Raw genomic sequence first — 19,521 nt, 5'->3', positions numbered from 1 at the left:
CGCAAAGCGCGCTTTTCCCTCCACAGAAGCACGTCGCTAAACTAGTGAATGAACTTGCGCTACCTGGGCGGTTCAGCGCAAAAAAGGAGGCGTGTTCCGGCGCAAACAATCCCTGGTGCTATTTTGCTGTTCCATTAAATAATTGCGCCACTGACCAGAAAAAACCTAGTCTAAAGTCAGTGGCGCGTTGCGCGTTGTTCATTATGCTATTTTAAGGGCGCATGCTTGACCATAATGTATAGCGTGCACAACGCGCATACACTTTGCTCATGTAACCTACACAGATGCAACAGTTATTTTTGCAAATCATAAATTGTTACACTAAAAAAATATTAACACATGAGATGACGGAAATCATTGTGGTGTGCCACGAAGATGTGAAAAAATAGGCATAAATCTAGCTTACAAATGATTCAGGCTAATTGTAATAATTAAGGATAAGACCTGTTTGCCCAATAGTGGCAAGACATATATGTATATAAGGACATCTGACAAATTGGTTTGTCCGTCAAGAACCAGGAAAAAAAATCGACTGAAAAACTGAAAAAACTGAAAGACTGAAAAAAAAAAGACTGTGAAATCACCTTTACCATAATGTACAACATTACAACTTCACTTCTCTGTCTTTCACTGCTCTTACAAGCACATCAGTCTCCTCGGCTGTGAACCGCTCCTGGCGTGCGCCTGGTAAATACGCCATAATAATAGCAATCCATAATGGAACTTGCGCACCTGCTTTTAAAGGGAATGTTGGATGACGCTCGGATTGGTTTATTCACGTTACGCCCAAACCACACCTATGAATAATGAAGCTACTTCAGACCAACCCATTTTAGATTTGCGCCGGGCGCAAGAGCCATTTATCCCGCCGGGAAAATAGCAACAGCGCTGAGACCCGCCCACAAAGTTACTTGCGCTTCGCGCGTTGACACTTGCGTTTCAGATCGTTAAAATAGGGCCCTAAATGTATGAAAGCAGTTTACCTAGTGTGTTAAGAATACCACCTTACAACCCCAGTGAGCAAGATAAAGGGGACTATAGTGAGAAAAACTCACTAGAAAGATATAAAGCAAACATATACAATTCTGGAAAGTATGTATACGGCAAGAAAGGTTAGAAACAGTTAGAATGTTTGGTATACTTTATCCATTTTTGTTTTGTCTTTTTATTCTCTGAAATTTTCTGGGGACCCCTTAGAACCTTCTGGAGGACCCCAGTTTGAAAACCCCTGCTCTAAAACATCAAGAATGTGATATAAACACACACACACACACACACACCTATGGACCACTGTGTGAAAGTTTTGAGAATATGTCAAGTCTATTCAATAATTCAGTCATAATTCAGAAAAAGCTCACAGCAGTGAAGGGCCACCAGTGTGACTCCCAAGTAAAGACCGCACAAGGGTGCATCTTTGCTGAATACGAGCATTACTTTCTTTAAAAAAATCTTACTGACCCCAAACTTTTGCACAGTAGTGTGCTTCGTTTTATTGTCTAGTAAAGTATGCAAATAGGGTTTAGCCGGAAGCTGTTCACCGTCAGGTTGATTTTGTCTCTAGCAGACCTCAGCTGCAGTGGTCCATATGGTCTTCAGCACGCGTTGATTTGCATCTTCAGTCGAGTATCTACAGTCGTTGGAGAGCATGTATTGTTCATTGCGTCTTCCACCTTGGATCTGACCTTCTTCTTATCTATATTTCAGCTCTGATGTACCGCAATAAGTCGGGTGATTGACTGAATTGCTTTGGCGATGCGCAAGCTGCATGCAAACATGCCTAGAGCGCGCTCTCTCTCTCTTTCTCTTTACTCAGTGCTTCATCAAAATAGCTCCTTGTCCTTCCTTCCCCTCCCTTCCTTATTAAGAAAAGAGGGAGAGAGAGAAAGAGATCAAGAGATGGAGGACTACATTAGTTGTGCGGTGGGTGGGTTGCTGAGTGGAGTGGCACACAGAAGTCTTTTCCAGCCAGGTCTGGCTCTCTGGGGTATAATGTGTGTATCAGCATCATTTAGCACACACTGTTTAAAGAGTCGGGAAAGGTCATGGCTGCGAGGGGAAGCCTGCGGAGGGAGGGAGGGATGGAGAGGGGCGAGTTGATGAATGTGTTGAATAAAGAACGCAGTTTGCCGGCTAATGATCTAATGGCTTCGTGTTGTCTGTGCATACGATGTGCGACACACACCAGAACTGCTGTCGCCCGCAAGAAAACACAGACTCCTGAGAGCACCTGCAGCATGTGTGCTGGTTTCTTCTGCTGGTGACCCAACATCAATGTGTGTGTGTGTGTGTGTGTGTGTGTTTTGTGTGTTCTTTTCCATAGAGGAAGATGTGGAAAATTTTGCAATGGCAAGCTTACCACTGGATACACAGCGAAACATCGAAGCCGACAGCTTTTGGTGCATGAGCAAACTGCTGGATGGGATACAGGTATTTGGTCCTCTGGAGGTTTATGATGGTGGATGTCTTAGCCTTCTTTCTTCATCAATGTCCACTCTAAACTAGCTTTTCATTCTCTTGATTTATTTGGAAATATATATTTTAATGTTTTGCTTTGCACAAACAGTGTATACTTCCTATCCTAATTTCATTTGACCATTTTGTCTTCTTCTTGCTCTTCTTTCTCGTCTTACTCTTCCTCCTGTTGTTCTTCCTCTTCTTCTTCCTCCTCTTCTTGTTCTTCCTTTTCTTCCACTTGTTGTTCTTCCTCTTCTTTCTCCTCTTCTTCTATCTCTTTTTCTTCTTCTTTCTCTCCTCCCTCCTCGTCCCCCATTTGTTGTTGTTCTTCTTTTTCTTCTTTTTCTTCCTCTTCTTGTTCTTGTTCTTCTTCCTCATCTTCTTCCTCCTCCTCTTGTTCTTCTTCCTACTTTTCCTCCTCTTCTTGTTCTTCTTCCTCCTCTTCTTCCTCCTCTTATTGTTCTTCTTCCTCTTCCTCCTCCTCTTTTTACATCTGATTATTTTTCTTCCTCCTCCTCTTCCTCCTCTTTTTCCATCTGATTATTTTTCGTCCTCCTCCTCTTCCTCCTCTTTTTCCATCTGATTATTTTTCTTCCTCCTCCTCTTCCTCCTCTTTTTCCATCTGATTATTTTTCGTCCTCCTCCTCCTCTTTATATAATATTATTATAAAGTTATGATTAAAGGAGTATGATGAAGAAATAAAGAAGAGGAGGAATAAGAAAGATGAAGATGACAGCATGAATGATGATATTTCTTGTTCTTGTTCTTCTTTCTCTTGTTCCTCCTCTTCTTCTTCCTTATCGTCCTCTTCTTGTTCTTCTTCCTCTCCTCCCTCCTCACCCCCCTGTTGTTCTTTTTCTTCATCTTCTTGTTCTTCCTTTTCTTCCACATGTTGTTGTTCTTCCTCTTCTTCTTCCTCCTCTTCTTGTTCTTCTTCCTCTCCTCCCTCCTCACCCCCATTGTTCTTCTTCCTCATCTTCTTGTTCTTCCTTTTCTTCCACTTGTTTTTCTTCCTCTTCTTCTCCTCCTCTTCTTGTTCTTCCTTTTCTTCCACTTGTTGTTCTTCCTCTTTTTCTTCTTCTTTCTCTCCTCCCTCCTCTTCCCCCATTTGTTGTTGTTCTTCTTTTTCTTCCTCTTCTTGTTCTTCTTCTTCCTCCTCCTCTTCCTCTTCTTCCTATTTTTCCTCCTCTTCTTGTTCTTCTTCCTCCTCTTATTGTTCTTCTTCCTCTTCCTCCTCCTCCTCTTTTTACATCTGATTATTTTTCTTCCTCCTCCTCTTCCTCCTATTTTTCCATCTGATTATTTTTCTTCCTTCTCTTCCTCCTCTTCTTGTTCTTCTTCCTCTCCTCCCTCCTCGCCCTCCTCTTGTTGTTCTTTTTCTTCCTCTTGTTCTTTCTCTTGTCCCTCCTCTTTTTCTTCCTTATCCTCGCCTTTTTGTTCTTCTTCCTCTCCTCCCTCCTCGCCCTCCTCTTGTTCTTCTTGTTCTTCCTCTTCTTCCTCTTGTTCTTTCTCTGGTTCCTCCTCCTCTTCTTCTTCCTTATCATCCTCTTGTTCTTCTTCCTCATCTTTTACTATTTTTTTTCTTTCCTTATCCTCTTCCTCATCCCCTTCTTCTTGTTCTTTCTCTTGTTCTTTGTCCTCTATTTATATTTATAGTTCTTCTTTCTCTTTTCTTCTTTTTCTCATCCCTCCTCTTGTTCTTCTTCTTCCTCATTTTTTCTAATAATAATACAAATACTTCTAATATAATATTTCTATTGTTACTGTTAATATTTTCTATAGTTTTTACATAAACGTATGTAAATGTGTATATATTTTTTTATACAAATATCATCATTCATGCTGTCATCTTCATCTTTCTTATTCCTCCTCCTCTTTTACTTCTTCATCTTTCTTATTCCTCCTCCTCTTTTACTTCTTCATCTTTCTTATTCCTCCTCCTCTTTTACTTCTTCATCTTTCTTATTCCTCCTTTTCTTTATTTCTTCATCATACTCCTTTAATCATAACTTTATAATAATAATAACAATAACAACAGCCTTTATATTGTTTTTACTATTTTATTAAAAGGAGGCAAAAATCTTCATAATAAATGTGTTAATATTTAATGCATTTTGAATATAAATTTTATATATATATTTAATTTCATTCGTATCACAATTGTCTTATTCCTTTTCTTATTCTTATATCTCTTTCCTAATAACGTTTCTAATAATAATTAATATTATTACCTATTTTATATGATTTTATATTTTTAAAAAGCAGAATTCAAATCACATACTTCCATCATGCGCCAGCCAAGTTACTGCATTTAAGATGTAACGGTAATTTCTCCAGGCATTCTTGGTGCATCTGCAGTTCCCTTAGGACAGTAACTCTTCTCTGTCTTTATATTACAACTAAACCCTGTAGTGGTCATCCTGTCCTTTTGCTCTTTTCCAAAAGCCAGAGACAAGTTGAATACAATTCAATAAAAAGACTCTGACGGGCTGAAAAAAAAGGCACATACGTTGTTGTGCTTAAGCCCCAGAGCACCAAGACACTTACCAGCTTAGGAGAGAGAGAGACATAAAATACTTGGAGAGGAAGTTGAAGCTAGGACTTTTAAGCTAGGGGGATTCAGATCCTTTGCTGGCATTCCCTTGAGAAAGACCCTGTGTTAGAGTGAGACGAGCATTTCGGGGCACTCATCTGCAGGCGGGAGCAAGGGTCAGATTCAGGCCGCGGTCAGGTTGTCCCGTGGGCCGCCCTGTGTTGTGCTCATTGGCTGAGTGGAGCCGAGCTGAAGGGCAGAGCACACACGCACGGATCAGAACACAGAATGTGTCTTCCCATGCAGTCGTGCCCCTGGGCTAAAACACGAGCCGCAGCACAGCAGACGGCCACTGGCACTTGATGACCCACAAGGGAAGAGGAACGGAGATGGAGAGCTGGAAACTACATTAGTAACAAAATAACGATATCTATGATGCTATAGCACCCCCGTTTCCCTCAGTTAATCAGCTGGTACCGAGCCACGGATCTTTAACAGACGCATTTCAATTCGACATTATTGCACAGTTAGCCGGACGAATGTTCTGCATGTCGCAAGCTGTTCCATCTTAAATATTTCATTTATTGTAGGATTTTTCTTTTTTCTTTCTATTACACTGCCGTTCAAAAGTGTTTGATCGGTAAGATTTGTAATGTTTTTAGATGTCTCTTATGCTCACCAAGGCTGCATTTATTTGATTAAAAATACGAAAAAAAACTGTAATATTGTGAAATTATTCCTATTTGAATATATTTTAAAATGTACTTTATTTCTGTGATGCAAAGCTGAATTTTGAAAACATTTGTGTAAAACATTTTTTTTGTCTTTACTGTCACTTTTAATCTATTTAATGCATCCTTGCTGAATAAATGTATTAATTACAAAAAGTTTGTATTAACTTTTCCCCCTCAAAAAAATTCTTAATGACCCAAAACTTTTGAAAGGTGGTACAATTTTGCTAAAGCTTTCCATTTCAGATAAATACTGTTCTTTTGAACTTTCTATTCATCCGAGAATCCTAAAAAAATGACTTTTCAACGTTGATAGTAATCATAAATGTTTCTTGAGCAGCAAATCATCATATTAGAAGGATTTCTGAAGGATCACGTGACACTGAAGACTGGAGGATTTCGGCTTTGCATCACAGAAATACATTACATTTTAAAATATATTCAAATAGAAAACAGTATATTTCACAATATTACATATTTTTGTATTTTTAATAAAATAAATGCAGCCTTGGTGAGCATAAGAGACTCCTTCTAAAACAATAAATCTTCCCGATCAAAAACTTTTGAACGGCAGTGTATATTATTCTTTCCAGTTATTTTTGAAGGGCTTTTAAAAGCGTATCATTTATTTTATTTCAATTACCACGCAGAATAAAAATGGTCTTTCCATAATACTACCCACAATGCTTTTCAAGTGTAGGTCAAGGTGGCGCATGAAGTGCTGATACAAGTCATGTGATAGAGCTTTATTGAGATGATAAAATAATGATTCCATGTTCTAAATACTGCCTTTGTTTTTCTCCATCAGGACAACTACACATTCGCCCAGCCTGGCATTCAGACTAAAGTGAAGGCGCTGGAAGAGCTCGTCAGCAGAATAGACGGTAAGATCATGCTCACAAACATCTTTTCACTCTGCGTAGAATCAAAGGAATAGTTCACGCAAAAGAAATATGATTCTTTGCTCAACCAAGTTCTTTTAAGCTAAATTATAATTGAATTAATTTAACCTCTTAAACTCTGCAGACCCTGTACAGGGTCCGGAATGACATCATCAAGTACACTCACCTAAAGGATTATTAGGAACACCTGTTCAATTTCTCATTAATGCAATTATCTAATCAACCAATCACATGGCAGTTGCTTCAATGCATTTAGGGGTGTGGTCCTGGTCAAGACAATCTCCTGAACTCCAAACTGAATGTCAGAATGGGAAAGAAGGTGATTTAAACAATTTTGAGCGTGGCATGGTTGTTGGTGCCAGATGGGCTGGTCTGAGTATTTCACAATCTGCTCAGTTACTGGGATTTTCACGCACAACCATTTCTAGGGTTTACAAAGAATGGTGTGAAAAGGGAAAAACATCCAGTATGCGCAGTCCTGTGGCGAAATGATGCTAGAGGTCAGAGGAGAATGGGCCGACTGATTCAAGCTGATAGAGAGCAACTTTGACTGAAATAACCACTCGTTACAACCGAGGTATGAAGCAAAGCATTTGTGAAGCCACAACACGCAAACCTTGAGGCGGATGGGCTACAACAGCAGAAGACCCCACCGGGTACCACTCATCTCCACTACAAATAGGAAAAGAGGCTACAATTGGTGTAATGGTGTGGGGGATGTTTTCTTGGCACACTTTAGGCCCCTTAGTGCCCAATTGGGCATCATTTAAATGCCACGGCCTACCTGAGCATTGTTTCTGACCATGGCCATCCCTTTATGACCACCATGTCCCCATCCTCTGATGGCTACTTTCCAGCAGGACTTCCACCATGTCACAAAGCTCGAATCATTTCAAATTGGTTTCTTGAACATGACAATGAGTTCATTGGACTAAAATGGCCTCCACAGTCACCAGATCTCAACCCAATAGAGCATCTTTGGGATGTGGTGAACGGGAGCTTCGTGCCCTGGATGTGCATCCCACAAAACTCCGTCAACTGCAAGATGCTCTCCTATCAATATGTGCCAACATTTCTAAAGAATGCTTTCAGCACCTTGTTGAATCAATGCCACGTAGAATTAAGGCAGTTCTGAAGGCGAAAGGGGGTCAAACACAGTATTAGTATGGTGTTCCTAATAATCCTTTAGGTGAGTGTATATACTTTAAAATGTAAATGTCTGTGGAGGAGCTCTGATGTGGTACCATTAGAAAGTTTAGAGTCTCTACTTTCTGGAGACATGCATCACTTTGGTATTTGTTTTACACAAAGTAACTTCTTTACACTAAATTACTCCGGGACCATTTCCGCCTGGATTTGGCCTACCCAAATTGAAAAGCTTCCCATACCCACATACAGTGGTCTCTAAATACCCAATTTGGTTTAATTTTACTGAAACCCTTTGAAGTCACATAAAAAGTGATAAACATTCAAGCATATGTTGTCTGAGCCCCCCCCCCCCCCCCCCCCCCCCCCCAAAAGGCACTTTTTGATTTTTTTGGTTATGAGCTCATTTTTGACAGTATGTAACTCAGACCCTGTGTGCAAACCGTTTGGCTGTTTCCACTAGATTCAATAAAATACTGAAAAAATGATTTTGTCTCTATCATGTTGTATGCCAGATTTATTCAAATGGATCTGAATGGAGGAATATTACCTTTTTTTGAAATCCCCAAAATGGTCCAGAGCATAATAATAATTTGATTCTAAATTCAATTTCTTTCCATTTTCACATTTCTCGTTCTCAGAATGAGTAAATTATTACAAAATGATAATATTTGAGTTAAATGGTCTTGAGCATTGTTTGAGGCAGTTGTTCCTGCTGTGGTTGTACCTTAAGTTCGGTTACCTTTTAAAGCTGCTTGAAAGCTAGAAATCACAGTTTTGCTCTGACTTTGACGTGTTAACAAAGCTGTACTCATAGATTTAGTCAGTTGTTTTAGTTGGATCAGATTAGTCCGATTTTTGTCAGTTGTCGTAGCTGTTGTTCTGTTGAGGAGCGTAAAACTTGCTGTCGTCAAAGCTGCTTCGGGCCCAATCCTGTGTCACTTGTGCTTCTTGAGACAAATCCGTTTTTTTTTTAACGCCCTCAGAAGCTTCAGCACAAATAACAGTCATGACTGCCAGAAACAAAATGACAGTGTCTGGAGTCCCTTAAATGATCCCATCTATTTCACCCTTTGCCCTCCAGAATGAGGTGAACTAGTTGTTTGGAACCATAAATAGCAGTGCAAATGTTCAAAACAACGAGTTGTTTTTCTGCCAGGGTGCGATCTTGTTCATCGCCTCGGAAAAGACTGTTTTCCCAAGGTGTTGGCCGTTTCTGTTTCTTGGAATCACATGTTTCCGTTACGCCACTAGTCCGCTCTGTTTTTTTTTTTTTTTTTTCTGTCAGAGTGTTTATACCATCTGGACGCCTCCTCCCCTGTTCAGAGTGTTTGGTGTGATAAGCTGAACAGCCCACACTGAAACTCTTGGTGAGAGCCGCCGCGCGCCTCTTTCCATCCATCAGCATCCACGAGCACCATGAGCAATAGCAGACCCCACAGTCTCGCCGGGGAGCACAGAAGAGAAATCAATTCCCCATAAGCCCCTGCGATTAGGGTGTGAAGGCAAATGGAAGTGAGTTGAGAGGAGAGACGAATGGAGCGATTGAGCAAAGGGAAAACAAATAGCACTTTTCACAGGGCGAGAGAGTCGGGGAAATACACTAGCAAGCATTTTGTAGACATTCCCAAGTTTTTTTTTTACACTGAAATGAGGAAATGACAAATAAGCTTAGATGCTGCTCATAACTAGTCATGTGTGAATAATAACACGGCTGGTTCTGAATCGATGGTAACCGTCGGCCTTCCGTCTAACATGTTATGCAACATATAATTTATCACGTTATTGAGCATATTTAGCAGTCCTTTTGGCTGGTATTGAATGTGCTGACAGCTATTAGTTATTTTATAAATCTGAAATGATAGTATAATATAGTATATAGTATAAACAATCTTATAAAATCATATAGTGTATGTACAGAGGTGGCCAAAATTAGTCGTCTTATTGGGCCTAGATTTATTTTTTCAAGACTACAATGACCCGACACATTCTTCTAACTATTGGCGGAACTACCTGAGGAAGGAATCTGCTGGAACATTGAAAACGATGTCCTGGCCCCCTCAAAGTCCGGACCTCAACCCCATCGAGCACATTTTGGGGCGAGTTGGAAATAACACAGATCTCTTCATCATAAGTGGGTGGGATATATTAGGCAGCAAGTGAACATTTTGTCCTCAAAGTTGATGTGTTAGAAGCTGAAAAAATGGGCAAACGTAAAGATTTGAGCGAGTTTGACAAGGGCCAAATTGTGATGGCTAGACGACTGGGTCGGAGCATCTCCAAAACTGCAGCTCTTGTGGGGTGTTCCCGGTCTGCAGTGGTCAGTCTCTATCAAAAGTGCTCCAAGGAAGGAACAGTGGTGAACCGGCGACAGGGTCATGGGCGACCAAGGCTCATTGTTGCACGTGGGGAGTGAAGGCTGGCCCGTGTGGTCCGATCAAACAGACGAGCTACGGGAGCTCAGATTGCTCAGGAAGTTAAAGCTGGTTCTGATAGAAAGGTGTCAGAATACACAGAGCATCACAGTTTGTTGGGTATGGGGCGGCAAAGCCGCAGACCAGTCAGGCTGCCCATGCTGACCCCTGTTCTTTTTAACTTTTTATTTATCAAAGAATCCTGAATTTTTTTTTATTACAGGTTATAAAAAATGTTAAGCAGCACAACTGTTTCCAACATTAGAATTAAATCAGCATATTACAATAATTTCTGAAGGATCATGTCATGTGACACTGAAGACTTATGATTGAAAATTCAGCTTTGCGTCACAGAAATAAATAATATTTTATAGCATATCAAAATAAAAAACCTTTATTTTAAATTGTAATAATATTTCACAATATAAAAAAAAATTCTGTATTTTTGATCAATAAATGTAGGCTTGATGAGCATAAGCTAACATTAAAAAATTATATTTCCAAACCATTTATATATATTTTCCTCATGCAGAACCTTTTTATTTTTCTGCAATTTTTCTGCTTTAATTGCAATTTTTCTGCTTTAATTGAACTATTAATGGCTAAAATAATTGGGATAATAATGGTTAAAATAATTGGGATGCTGTCTGATGCATTGGCTGTTGGTGTTTTATTTTTTTTGTGCACTGCACCTTGCACGTTTTCACTTTGCAAATGTAAAAATATAAATGTTTTTACTAGACTTTTTGATCTTTTATCTTTATTCATTATGAGGACAGTGATTTTGATTTTATATATATATATATAATATATAATGTGTGTTTGTTTTATTGAAACAATTGTGAATAAAGCAGCATTAAGGCCTTTTCAGACCATGATTTTATTCAATATTGGCAAAACATGTACAACTAAATTTGTAATGAAGTGGTACATGTCTGTCCTCTTTTACCACTGAGACCAACGTATCAATCTATGACGGCCTTTTTTTACGGTTTTCTGGAAATCCATGTCAGTTTTTTTATGGTATTTTTAAAAAATAATGACAAAATGAAATGGTTTAAATTGTGATTGTAAATACTTTCATTTTGTTTACTGGGATCACAATCATTATGAACAAACCTTTTGTTGGGATTGCAAGAGAAGAGAATTTGTGATAATGTTCAAACCTCACACCAATGACTCACACCATTAGCTGAATCCATTATGATGCAACCCTTATGTAACATTGCACAGATCATTCATTATTTAAACCCTTTTTTTTAATGATATTTTTGCTTTTATTTGTGGCAGAAAGGGTTTTCATTTTTCTTCTGATAGGTCCGACTTTAGTTCTCTGCACTTTCTGAGAGCTGTCACATTTTCTCTATCAATATCTATCAGGACTCGAGTCAATATGTCCGCTTTCGAAAGCCATTCTTATTCTGTTCAAAGGCCGAACGAGAGCTTATCAGAAAAATCCCTCTCTCAATGAGCTAAGCACCAGGCCTCCTTTTCCTTTTCACCCTAACATTCTCTCTCTTTCTCACCATTCAATCGAATATAATTACACACGTTAGGAGTCTATAATGTTAATTCAGTGAAACAGGTGTGGGGAGAATTCAACAATAGCGGTGATCTTAGTTCAGGGCCAGAGTGCTTCTTTAAACAAAGGGGCTCTATAGATGGGTTACAAAAGCTACTCCCAGTGCAGCACTTTGCAGAAACTACCAGCAAATGGATATAAACCCCCTGTGCTTTCTTTTCTCTGCCCACAGAGGATGTCCACATACACTTTCAGAAGTGTGAGGTGGAGTATCTGCAGTTTGCTTTCCGCTGGATGAATAATCTGCTGATGAGGGAGCTACCGCTGCGCTGTACCATTCGCCTGTGGGACACGTACCAGGTACTGCTGCACCAAGACCAGCCTGTGAATTAGAATGAAAACATGTCAGAAAAGCCTTTACATGCACTTCTATGTCAATTTTGCCTTTTATCTGATCATTTTATCCAAAGTGACTTGGAGTGGCCTGGAGTTGAGTGTCTTGATCAAAAACAATGGTGATAGTTCATTGATCTGGTTCAGTGTTTGAACCTACAACCTTTTGGTTACCAGCCCAGAACTTAAACCACTAGTAGGGGTATAAATATTTGAGTTGAGAATTAGGGTGTGTTTGGTCCGGACCCCCCCCAAAAAAAAGAGTCCTGGTCTGCTTCGCGTTCACAGTGGCATTTTAACACTGAACCTAAAGATACTGATCCTTAAGAGCCCAGGGATATGTTCACAACCAGATTGGTCTGCTTTTATTGAGTATATTTTGTGACGGAACTTACCGAGCATTCAAAACAATGCTGTGTGCTGGGCTAAATGCGTTCGTTGTATGTACGTAGCTTAGGGCTGTACGATTAATCGAAAAATAACCGAAACCGACATTCAGAACCTCTAACTGACATATTTTTCCCATGTCTGTTATTTCGGTTTTCACGTGACTCCGCCCCGTCAGTCACATCAAGTGCAGTTTGCAGGCACACACAGAGATGCAGGAGCAGTTATCTGTGTTTATAGATGTCCAGAATCACTATAGTAACTGCATGTTTTACACAGTTTATACAGGCAAGTTAATTGCTGTTCTTATAGCCTACGCGCTGACACACACACACACTGAGACGGCACGCGCAAGCCCCGAAGCCAGATCGCTTTCACTTTCGTGCTCATAAAGTTTGTCAAGTATGCGTTTAAAGGCTTGCCAGTTTCAACATTTAACGCGATTGTGCACTATTCAAAAACAACAATACGGAAAACTTCTCCGTTCAGTGCTCAGCTTCTTTCTGTGACAGAGAGCCGAGCCGAGCCGTGTCACGTCTCTGACAACTCGCGCGCCCTGAAGGCAGACCTCTATCAAGTGCGTCCTCACAAAGTTTGTCATTTGTAAGTGGTTTAAGCCCTGCCAGTTTGAACATTAAAGCGAGTTTCGACCATCAGATGTGTATTATGTTGAACTAATGCCTGGTATATTGTGACAAACGAACACTCAGACAGAAGCTCGCACGTCACGTGAAGATCGCGCGCAGAGAGCAGTGCAGAAACGCAGTGTCAACGCTGTCCTGTGACTAAAGTAAAGTCACTAAAGTAGCTTAGAAACTCAACCGTTATAGGCATACATTTTAATACCTTTGCAGTAAGTACAAACCACAGCTTAATAATGAATTGAGATGGTATGAGTAATTCACACACACAATCACTCTCTCATTAATGCATTCAAATAAATGTAATGTAGGCCTATGTGCTAATGTATTTGTATCTGATGTACAACAAGCAGAAATCTGCCCCATAGACAATAACTGCTGAAAGAGAACCGTTTCCTTCAAGTACTTTAAAATCACAAAGAAATGCACTTTTCATTAGAAAAAAAAAATCCACCTTTAATAGTAGAAAATATTTACAGTACAAACATTATCAGTGAGCTTACTCAAAAACCTTATGAGGGCAAAAAAAAAAAAGCTAAATAATCGTTCATTAATCGTAATCGAGGTCAAATGTTCAATTAATCAAGGTTTTTATTTTTGGTCAAATCGTTACAGCCCTAACGTAGCTACATATAATGGTATTTTGAACTCGTAAAGAGCTTATAAAATGTGTAAAAGAGTCAAAACAGCGACAGGAATCCCTCCGTCACACACAAACCAAGATCTGCTGGGTGGAGACGCGGTTCTGACGCCTGTACCGAACTGTGATGGGCAACATGTCATGACTATGATGAGAAAAAACAGGTATGCCTGAGCATTCTGTCCTTTTTAGGGTCGCATCTTGTGACATGTCGCGTTTTTGGTTTGTTTAGTTGTCTTTGGTCCTTGTTTCATTCGTATTTCAGTCGAACCGCACCAGAATATGTTTGGAAGCTGACCGAGACCCATCTTTTCAGTGGTCTTAGTCCGCTTGTTTGCTTTCACACTTGGGTCGATTGCCTGGTCCGAACCTGGGTTCGATTGCTCCCCCCTCCCACGGCTGAAATGTGTTCAGATTACATTATTTGGGTTCGAACCACCGTGCGTTTGCATCATCAACGCAGCAGCTGTTTACCCCATTGCTTGGTAACGACGGCACAGGAATAGGTGGCAAAATGCATAATGTTACTCACCTCACTTACATATTTTTGTTTTTGAACCGTTGGTTTTGTTTCCAAAGCTTCAGTACGTCACGGCATTTGCTAGCCTGACGTCGTCATACTCAATTCTAGTCAGAATATGAGTCTGATACTGCTCTGTTGGGCTGTGATTATGGGGCGTTTTTCAACCTAACCAGGAATGACCTCAATTGGATAGACCTACAACCAATCAGAGCAACGGAGCGACGCATAACGTTAGTTGTCGAATGTCAACAGAACTCAACTGCACTGTGTTGCCAAGTCCGCGGGTTGAAGCGACCCCAATTATGTGCGAATGCGAATTTTAGCTGCCAGCCCTGCCAAAATAACACATATTTTACCCCCCAAATGCCATTTTCTTTCCAGAGAACCCCCCCGGAAAGCTATTGGGGTTGTTTTTGGCTAGTTGTGAGTAGCAATTGGGTGGGTTTTGTTGTAAAAACTTGGCAACCCTGTCTGCACGCACGCTGGAATAAGTAATGTTAGAAGAAAAAGATGAGTGTACACAATCTTTGCCGGTGTTGTAAAAAGAATTTAAGGAGACACAGAGTACTTACCAACACGATCATCATTTATGAGAGAAATAGTAAAGGTGAATGCATATACGAACAAGTTCTCCGTTTAGGATTAGAACAAATTCAACCCAAGCGCGTTTGGTGACGTGGATGATTACGTTACTGTTTATCATCTGTCCATCATCGTCTGAAGCCCGCCCTGACAATTTCATTGGTCCGAACAGTTTCTGGTCGGGCATAATTACTCCTCTAGACTGAACTGCCCGAGTTAAAATGTTGTGGGCGGGGCTAAGTTCGGCTGGCATTCAGGATAGGCATTTGCGTCTATCTGCCGCAAATGTACCACAAATGCTCTAAAGAACGTTGAAGGCAAGCAGAAATGAGATCTACAGCTCTCTGCTTACAGTACTTCAGTCACGCTCGCCAGGAAAGTGAGTGAAACACACACAAACACACATTTTTATCAAATCATGTCATTAATAAGCGGTTCACTTCCGTGATTTAGTACGATTACGTTCATATCAGCAGCGAACCGTACCGGAGTTCACATGAACCGTACCCCAGACCACCCTTTAAGCGGACTCGGGTACAGTTCATGGGTGCACACCCGAGTTCGAAAGACAGCATTCGCATCATCCAAACGAACCAAACTCTGATGTCAATCGAACCCAGGTGCACTCCAAAGGTGTTAGTGTGAAATCACCCTTATTCAAATCACACCAGGGTTCATTTTAAACGAACCAAGACCCTCAGAACACCCCCATTTTTTCAGTTCGGTTACTATAATTTTCATATATATACTGACAACACGACACACGTGTAACCGGAGCAGAGGTATAGCGCTGGTTTTGCTTTTTCTAGAAATGTATAGTTTGCCCCTACTTTTTAGGAAAAGAATTATGATACCACCTAATTAATATTACAACACATATACATATTTATTGGGCTGCTGTCACTTTAAGACCTGATGCTGCCGCACATGATGCGTCTCTGACACGCATCCCATTTTCTCATTTAACTAATTTAAAAGACTTAAATGAGTTAGTGCTTACGAGGATACTTGTTGTCACATCATTTTGTGTGTTTTTGTCCGTTCAAGCTCAGTCGGAAGCGGCTTTCTGTCCGCACAAGTGTGTGTGTGTCACACAGACAGGAGATTCACAGACACGCTCCAGTGTCTTGTCATACTTGAATGGTTTAAAAGGATGACGGGAAAATCGCATTGAATATTTTTAACGTGTTAAACTGAAAAAAACGTGTTAATTTTGACATTCCTACTTTTTACATCCCAAGTCACCCCTATGTCACCTCCCTTATGGGGTTTGCAGGAAGAATGCAGACCATGAATGATAGCTGATCTTCAAATAATTGTTTTAAACGCATCAGAGGTTATGGGTGACGTCCTTGAAGACCATATGCTGCTCATACATTTTTTTTCTTGTTAAAATGGCACAGGGGTGCGAACTACTCATATTCCTGTCATTCATTAATATTCCTTTGAAGAGTTTCCTTCCACTGGTTTCCTTTCGTGTCCTGTCTGCATGTCCTCTCTGAGACTTCCTTTTGATATATCTCCTTGCTCATTTCTTTGTCCTTTACATCTGCCTCCATCTATCTGCCGCTCCATCTCTCATGCATGGCTTTTTGACGTAGATCTATTCCCACAAGGTGGGTTTTATTGGATAAAGGGGGAATAGTTGTCAGTACAATCCAAGAGAGGAAATGGGGAGTGCTGAACTATTATCCACACTTGCATGTTTTGAATCAGCATTGTTGCCAAACATTGTTGATAGTTATGTTGGATCATCAGCCCCTTAAAGCAAACTTAAAGACAACATATTCCTTTAAACAAGACCTATCATTAACTTTTAAAAAAAGTCTTGTTTTTGTTTTTGGGGTCTACTAGAATACCTTTAATGCTTGAATGTGAAAAAAAAACATAATTTTTCATACATATTACATTGTTACTGCACCTCATTTCCCATGTGTTGTGATTGGTCAACCACTTCAAGAATGTTCAGAAATTTCACCTTTATACCATAACCGTGAGTTTCAACACACTTCTAGTGACTTTTTGTGCTTCATAACTTTGCAGACATTTTTCATTCTCTAACAGCTGAACGTTGACAGTGTAAAACAGCATAATAGGTCCTCTTTAACATACACTATATTGCCAAAAGTATTGGGACACCCCTTCAATCACTAAATTCAGGTGTTCCAATCACTTCCATGACCACAGGTGTATAAAATCAAGCACCTAGGCATTCCGACTGCTTCATTTGTGAAAGAATGGGTCGCTCTCTGGAGCTCCAAACTTTCAGATTAGCTCAAGAACAGTGTGTAGAGAGCTTCATGGAATGGGTTTCCATGGCTGAGCAGCTCATCCAAGCCTTAGTGGGGTAAAGCACGCCACCACTGGACTCTAGAGCAGAGGAGACCTGTTCTCTGGAGTGACGAATCACGCTTCTCTGTCTGGCAATTCGATGGATGAGTCTGGGTTTGGTAGTTGCCAGGAGAACGGTCTTGCCTGACTGCATTATGCCAAGTGTAAAGTTTGGTGGAGGGGGGATTATGGTGTGGGGGTTGTTTTTCAGGGGTTGGGCTTGGCCCCTTAGTTCCAGTGAAAGGAACTCTTAATGCTTCAGCATACCAAGACATTTTGGACAATTTCATGCTCCCAACTTGGTTGGAACCGTTTGGGGAAGGCCCCTTTCTGTTCCAACATGTCTGTGCACCAGTGCGCAAAGCGTTCGTCCATAAAGACATGGATGAGCGAGTTTGGTGTGGAGCAGGGGTCTCCAAACTTGGTCCTGGAGGGCTTCTGTCCTGCAGAGTTTAGCTCCAACCCAAATTAAACACACCTGAAACAGCTAATCAGTGTCTTATTAGGACCTTGTAAGGGCGTTTTCACACCTACCTTGTTTGGTCCGGATTTTCGGACTTTTCAGTTTGGTCCGAATCAAAATTGCAGGTGTGAAACCTCCCCCGTACCACGGTCCGGACCAAACAGACGAAATTTGGTCCGACAAAAAGAGGTAGTCTCGGTCCGGATCAAACTGAACAAAGGTTCGGTTCGTTTCTAGTGTGAAAGCATTTTCTGTATGGTTCGGACTTTCAGACCATTTACAGGAAGTTCCTGTTTATGTTTAAATATTATAACGTTATTTTAAATTCAATCTAGGCTACATTGATTATGAAAAGTGAAAATATGCGCAATATGTCAGTAGACAGAAAGTCAGAAATAATTTTGAACGAAATTTTGTATGATTTTGCTTAGAAAGCATTTCTTTAATGGGAATTTCGTTTGGTATAAATTGTATCTTAATTTTAATCAACGTTTAATCAGATAATTGCCTGGATTTAATAAATAAGAAGCAAATAGTCTATAGCAGACAATAATCACGGGAGCGATCACATGCTTTACACATGAACTGGAGCGGGTCTCAAATAAACCGAAACTCAGCAGCTACTTGCCTCACAAACATGAGAAATATGTGTATATAAAGCTTGAAATGTCCACTTTTAAACGTAACGAATAAAAAAATTGTCAAGCAATGCGCACTGTTCAATAGTGGCAACGACGATATGCGTCCGTTCATTCAACTTGTCAAAGACGCTGACGTCAGACGCACGTCTGTTTACAAACCAATCAATGTCCAGATGCCGCCCACATAGATGATGACGACAGGACGCAAGTGCGTCATGTAAAGTTCTTTAGTGCGCTCACATAATTGCAATGTGAAACCAAACCAAAACTAACCGAATATATAAAAAGTATCAAAACATGAACTTCGGTTCGGACCTTGGTGCGGACTTTCAGGTGTGAAAACGCCCTAAGACACTGCTTAGCTGGTTCAGGTGTGTTTATTTGGAGTATGAGCTAAAATCTGCAGGACAGCAGCCCTCCAGGACCAAGTTTGGAGATCCCTGGTGTGGAGGATTTTGACTGGCCTGCACAGAGTCCTGACCTCAACCCGAAAGAGCAGAGACTGCGAGCCAGGCCTTCTCGTCCAACATCAGTGCCTGGCCTCACAAATGCGCTTCTAGAAGAATGGTCAAAAATTCCCATAAACACACTCCTAAACCTTGTGGAAAGCCTTCCCTGAAGAGTTGAAGCTGTTATAACCGCAGAGGGTGGGACAACTCCATATTAAACCATATTAAGAATGGGATATCATTAAAGTTGTGCATGTAAATGGAGGCGGTCCCTAAACTTTTGGCAATATGGTGTATTTTGACACATTTTTCTTAACCACATGTGTAAAATCTTAAGGAAAAAAAAAATACTGAGTTTTCCTTTAAACTCTGCTTGACATGCTCAGGTTTCCTCCAGTTATTTTTTATCTGTTCTTTCTCAATTCCTTTTCTTTCTTTATTTCCTCAGGCGTTTCACAGTGTGGTCAGGGTTGGGGCGAGCAGTAAAGGTGGCATTGACCCACCTCGCTGAGGTAGAGGAGGGAAGTGTAAATGAGGCCAGCATAAAACGCAGAAAGAAGCTGAGCCATGATGCATGTGTTTTCAAGGTTAAACTACGCTTTAAACCATCACTTGTAACCTGCCATGCCTCTTCAAATGTAATGAAAGAGAGACATGCAGATCATTTGTTTAATAAAGAAATGTGATATTTTACTCTTAGAACAAATCCTTCGAAACAGCCGGACATGAAGCCTCACTCACAATGCATTTAACTTTTGTAATGTGAGA

The 19,521-nt window shown here is 40.5% G+C and overlaps 1 protein-coding gene across 1 annotated transcript in view; it reads left to right on the top strand.

The window, feature by feature from the left end:
- The window catches only part of tbc1d22b (TBC1 domain family, member 22B), a 94,114-nt gene that overhangs the window by 55,436 nt on the left and 19,157 nt on the right, over window positions 1–19,521 (top strand). The window contains exons 9-11 of the mRNA XM_079827305.1: window positions 2,321–2,427; window positions 6,528–6,603; window positions 11,936–12,063. Coding sequence (XP_079683431.1) covers window positions 2,321–2,427; window positions 6,528–6,603; window positions 11,936–12,063 — 311 coding nt within the window. The remainder of the gene's footprint in view (window positions 1–2,320; window positions 2,428–6,527; window positions 6,604–11,935; window positions 12,064–19,521) is intronic.

This window comes from Gobio gobio (assembly GCF_949357685.1).
Source record: "Gobio gobio genome assembly, chromosome: 10".
Lineage (NCBI taxonomy): Eukaryota > Metazoa > Chordata > Actinopteri > Cypriniformes > Gobionidae > Gobio > Gobio gobio.
The sequence above is the reverse complement of the archived record's forward strand: the minus strand, read 5'-3'. Positions and strand labels throughout refer to the sequence as shown.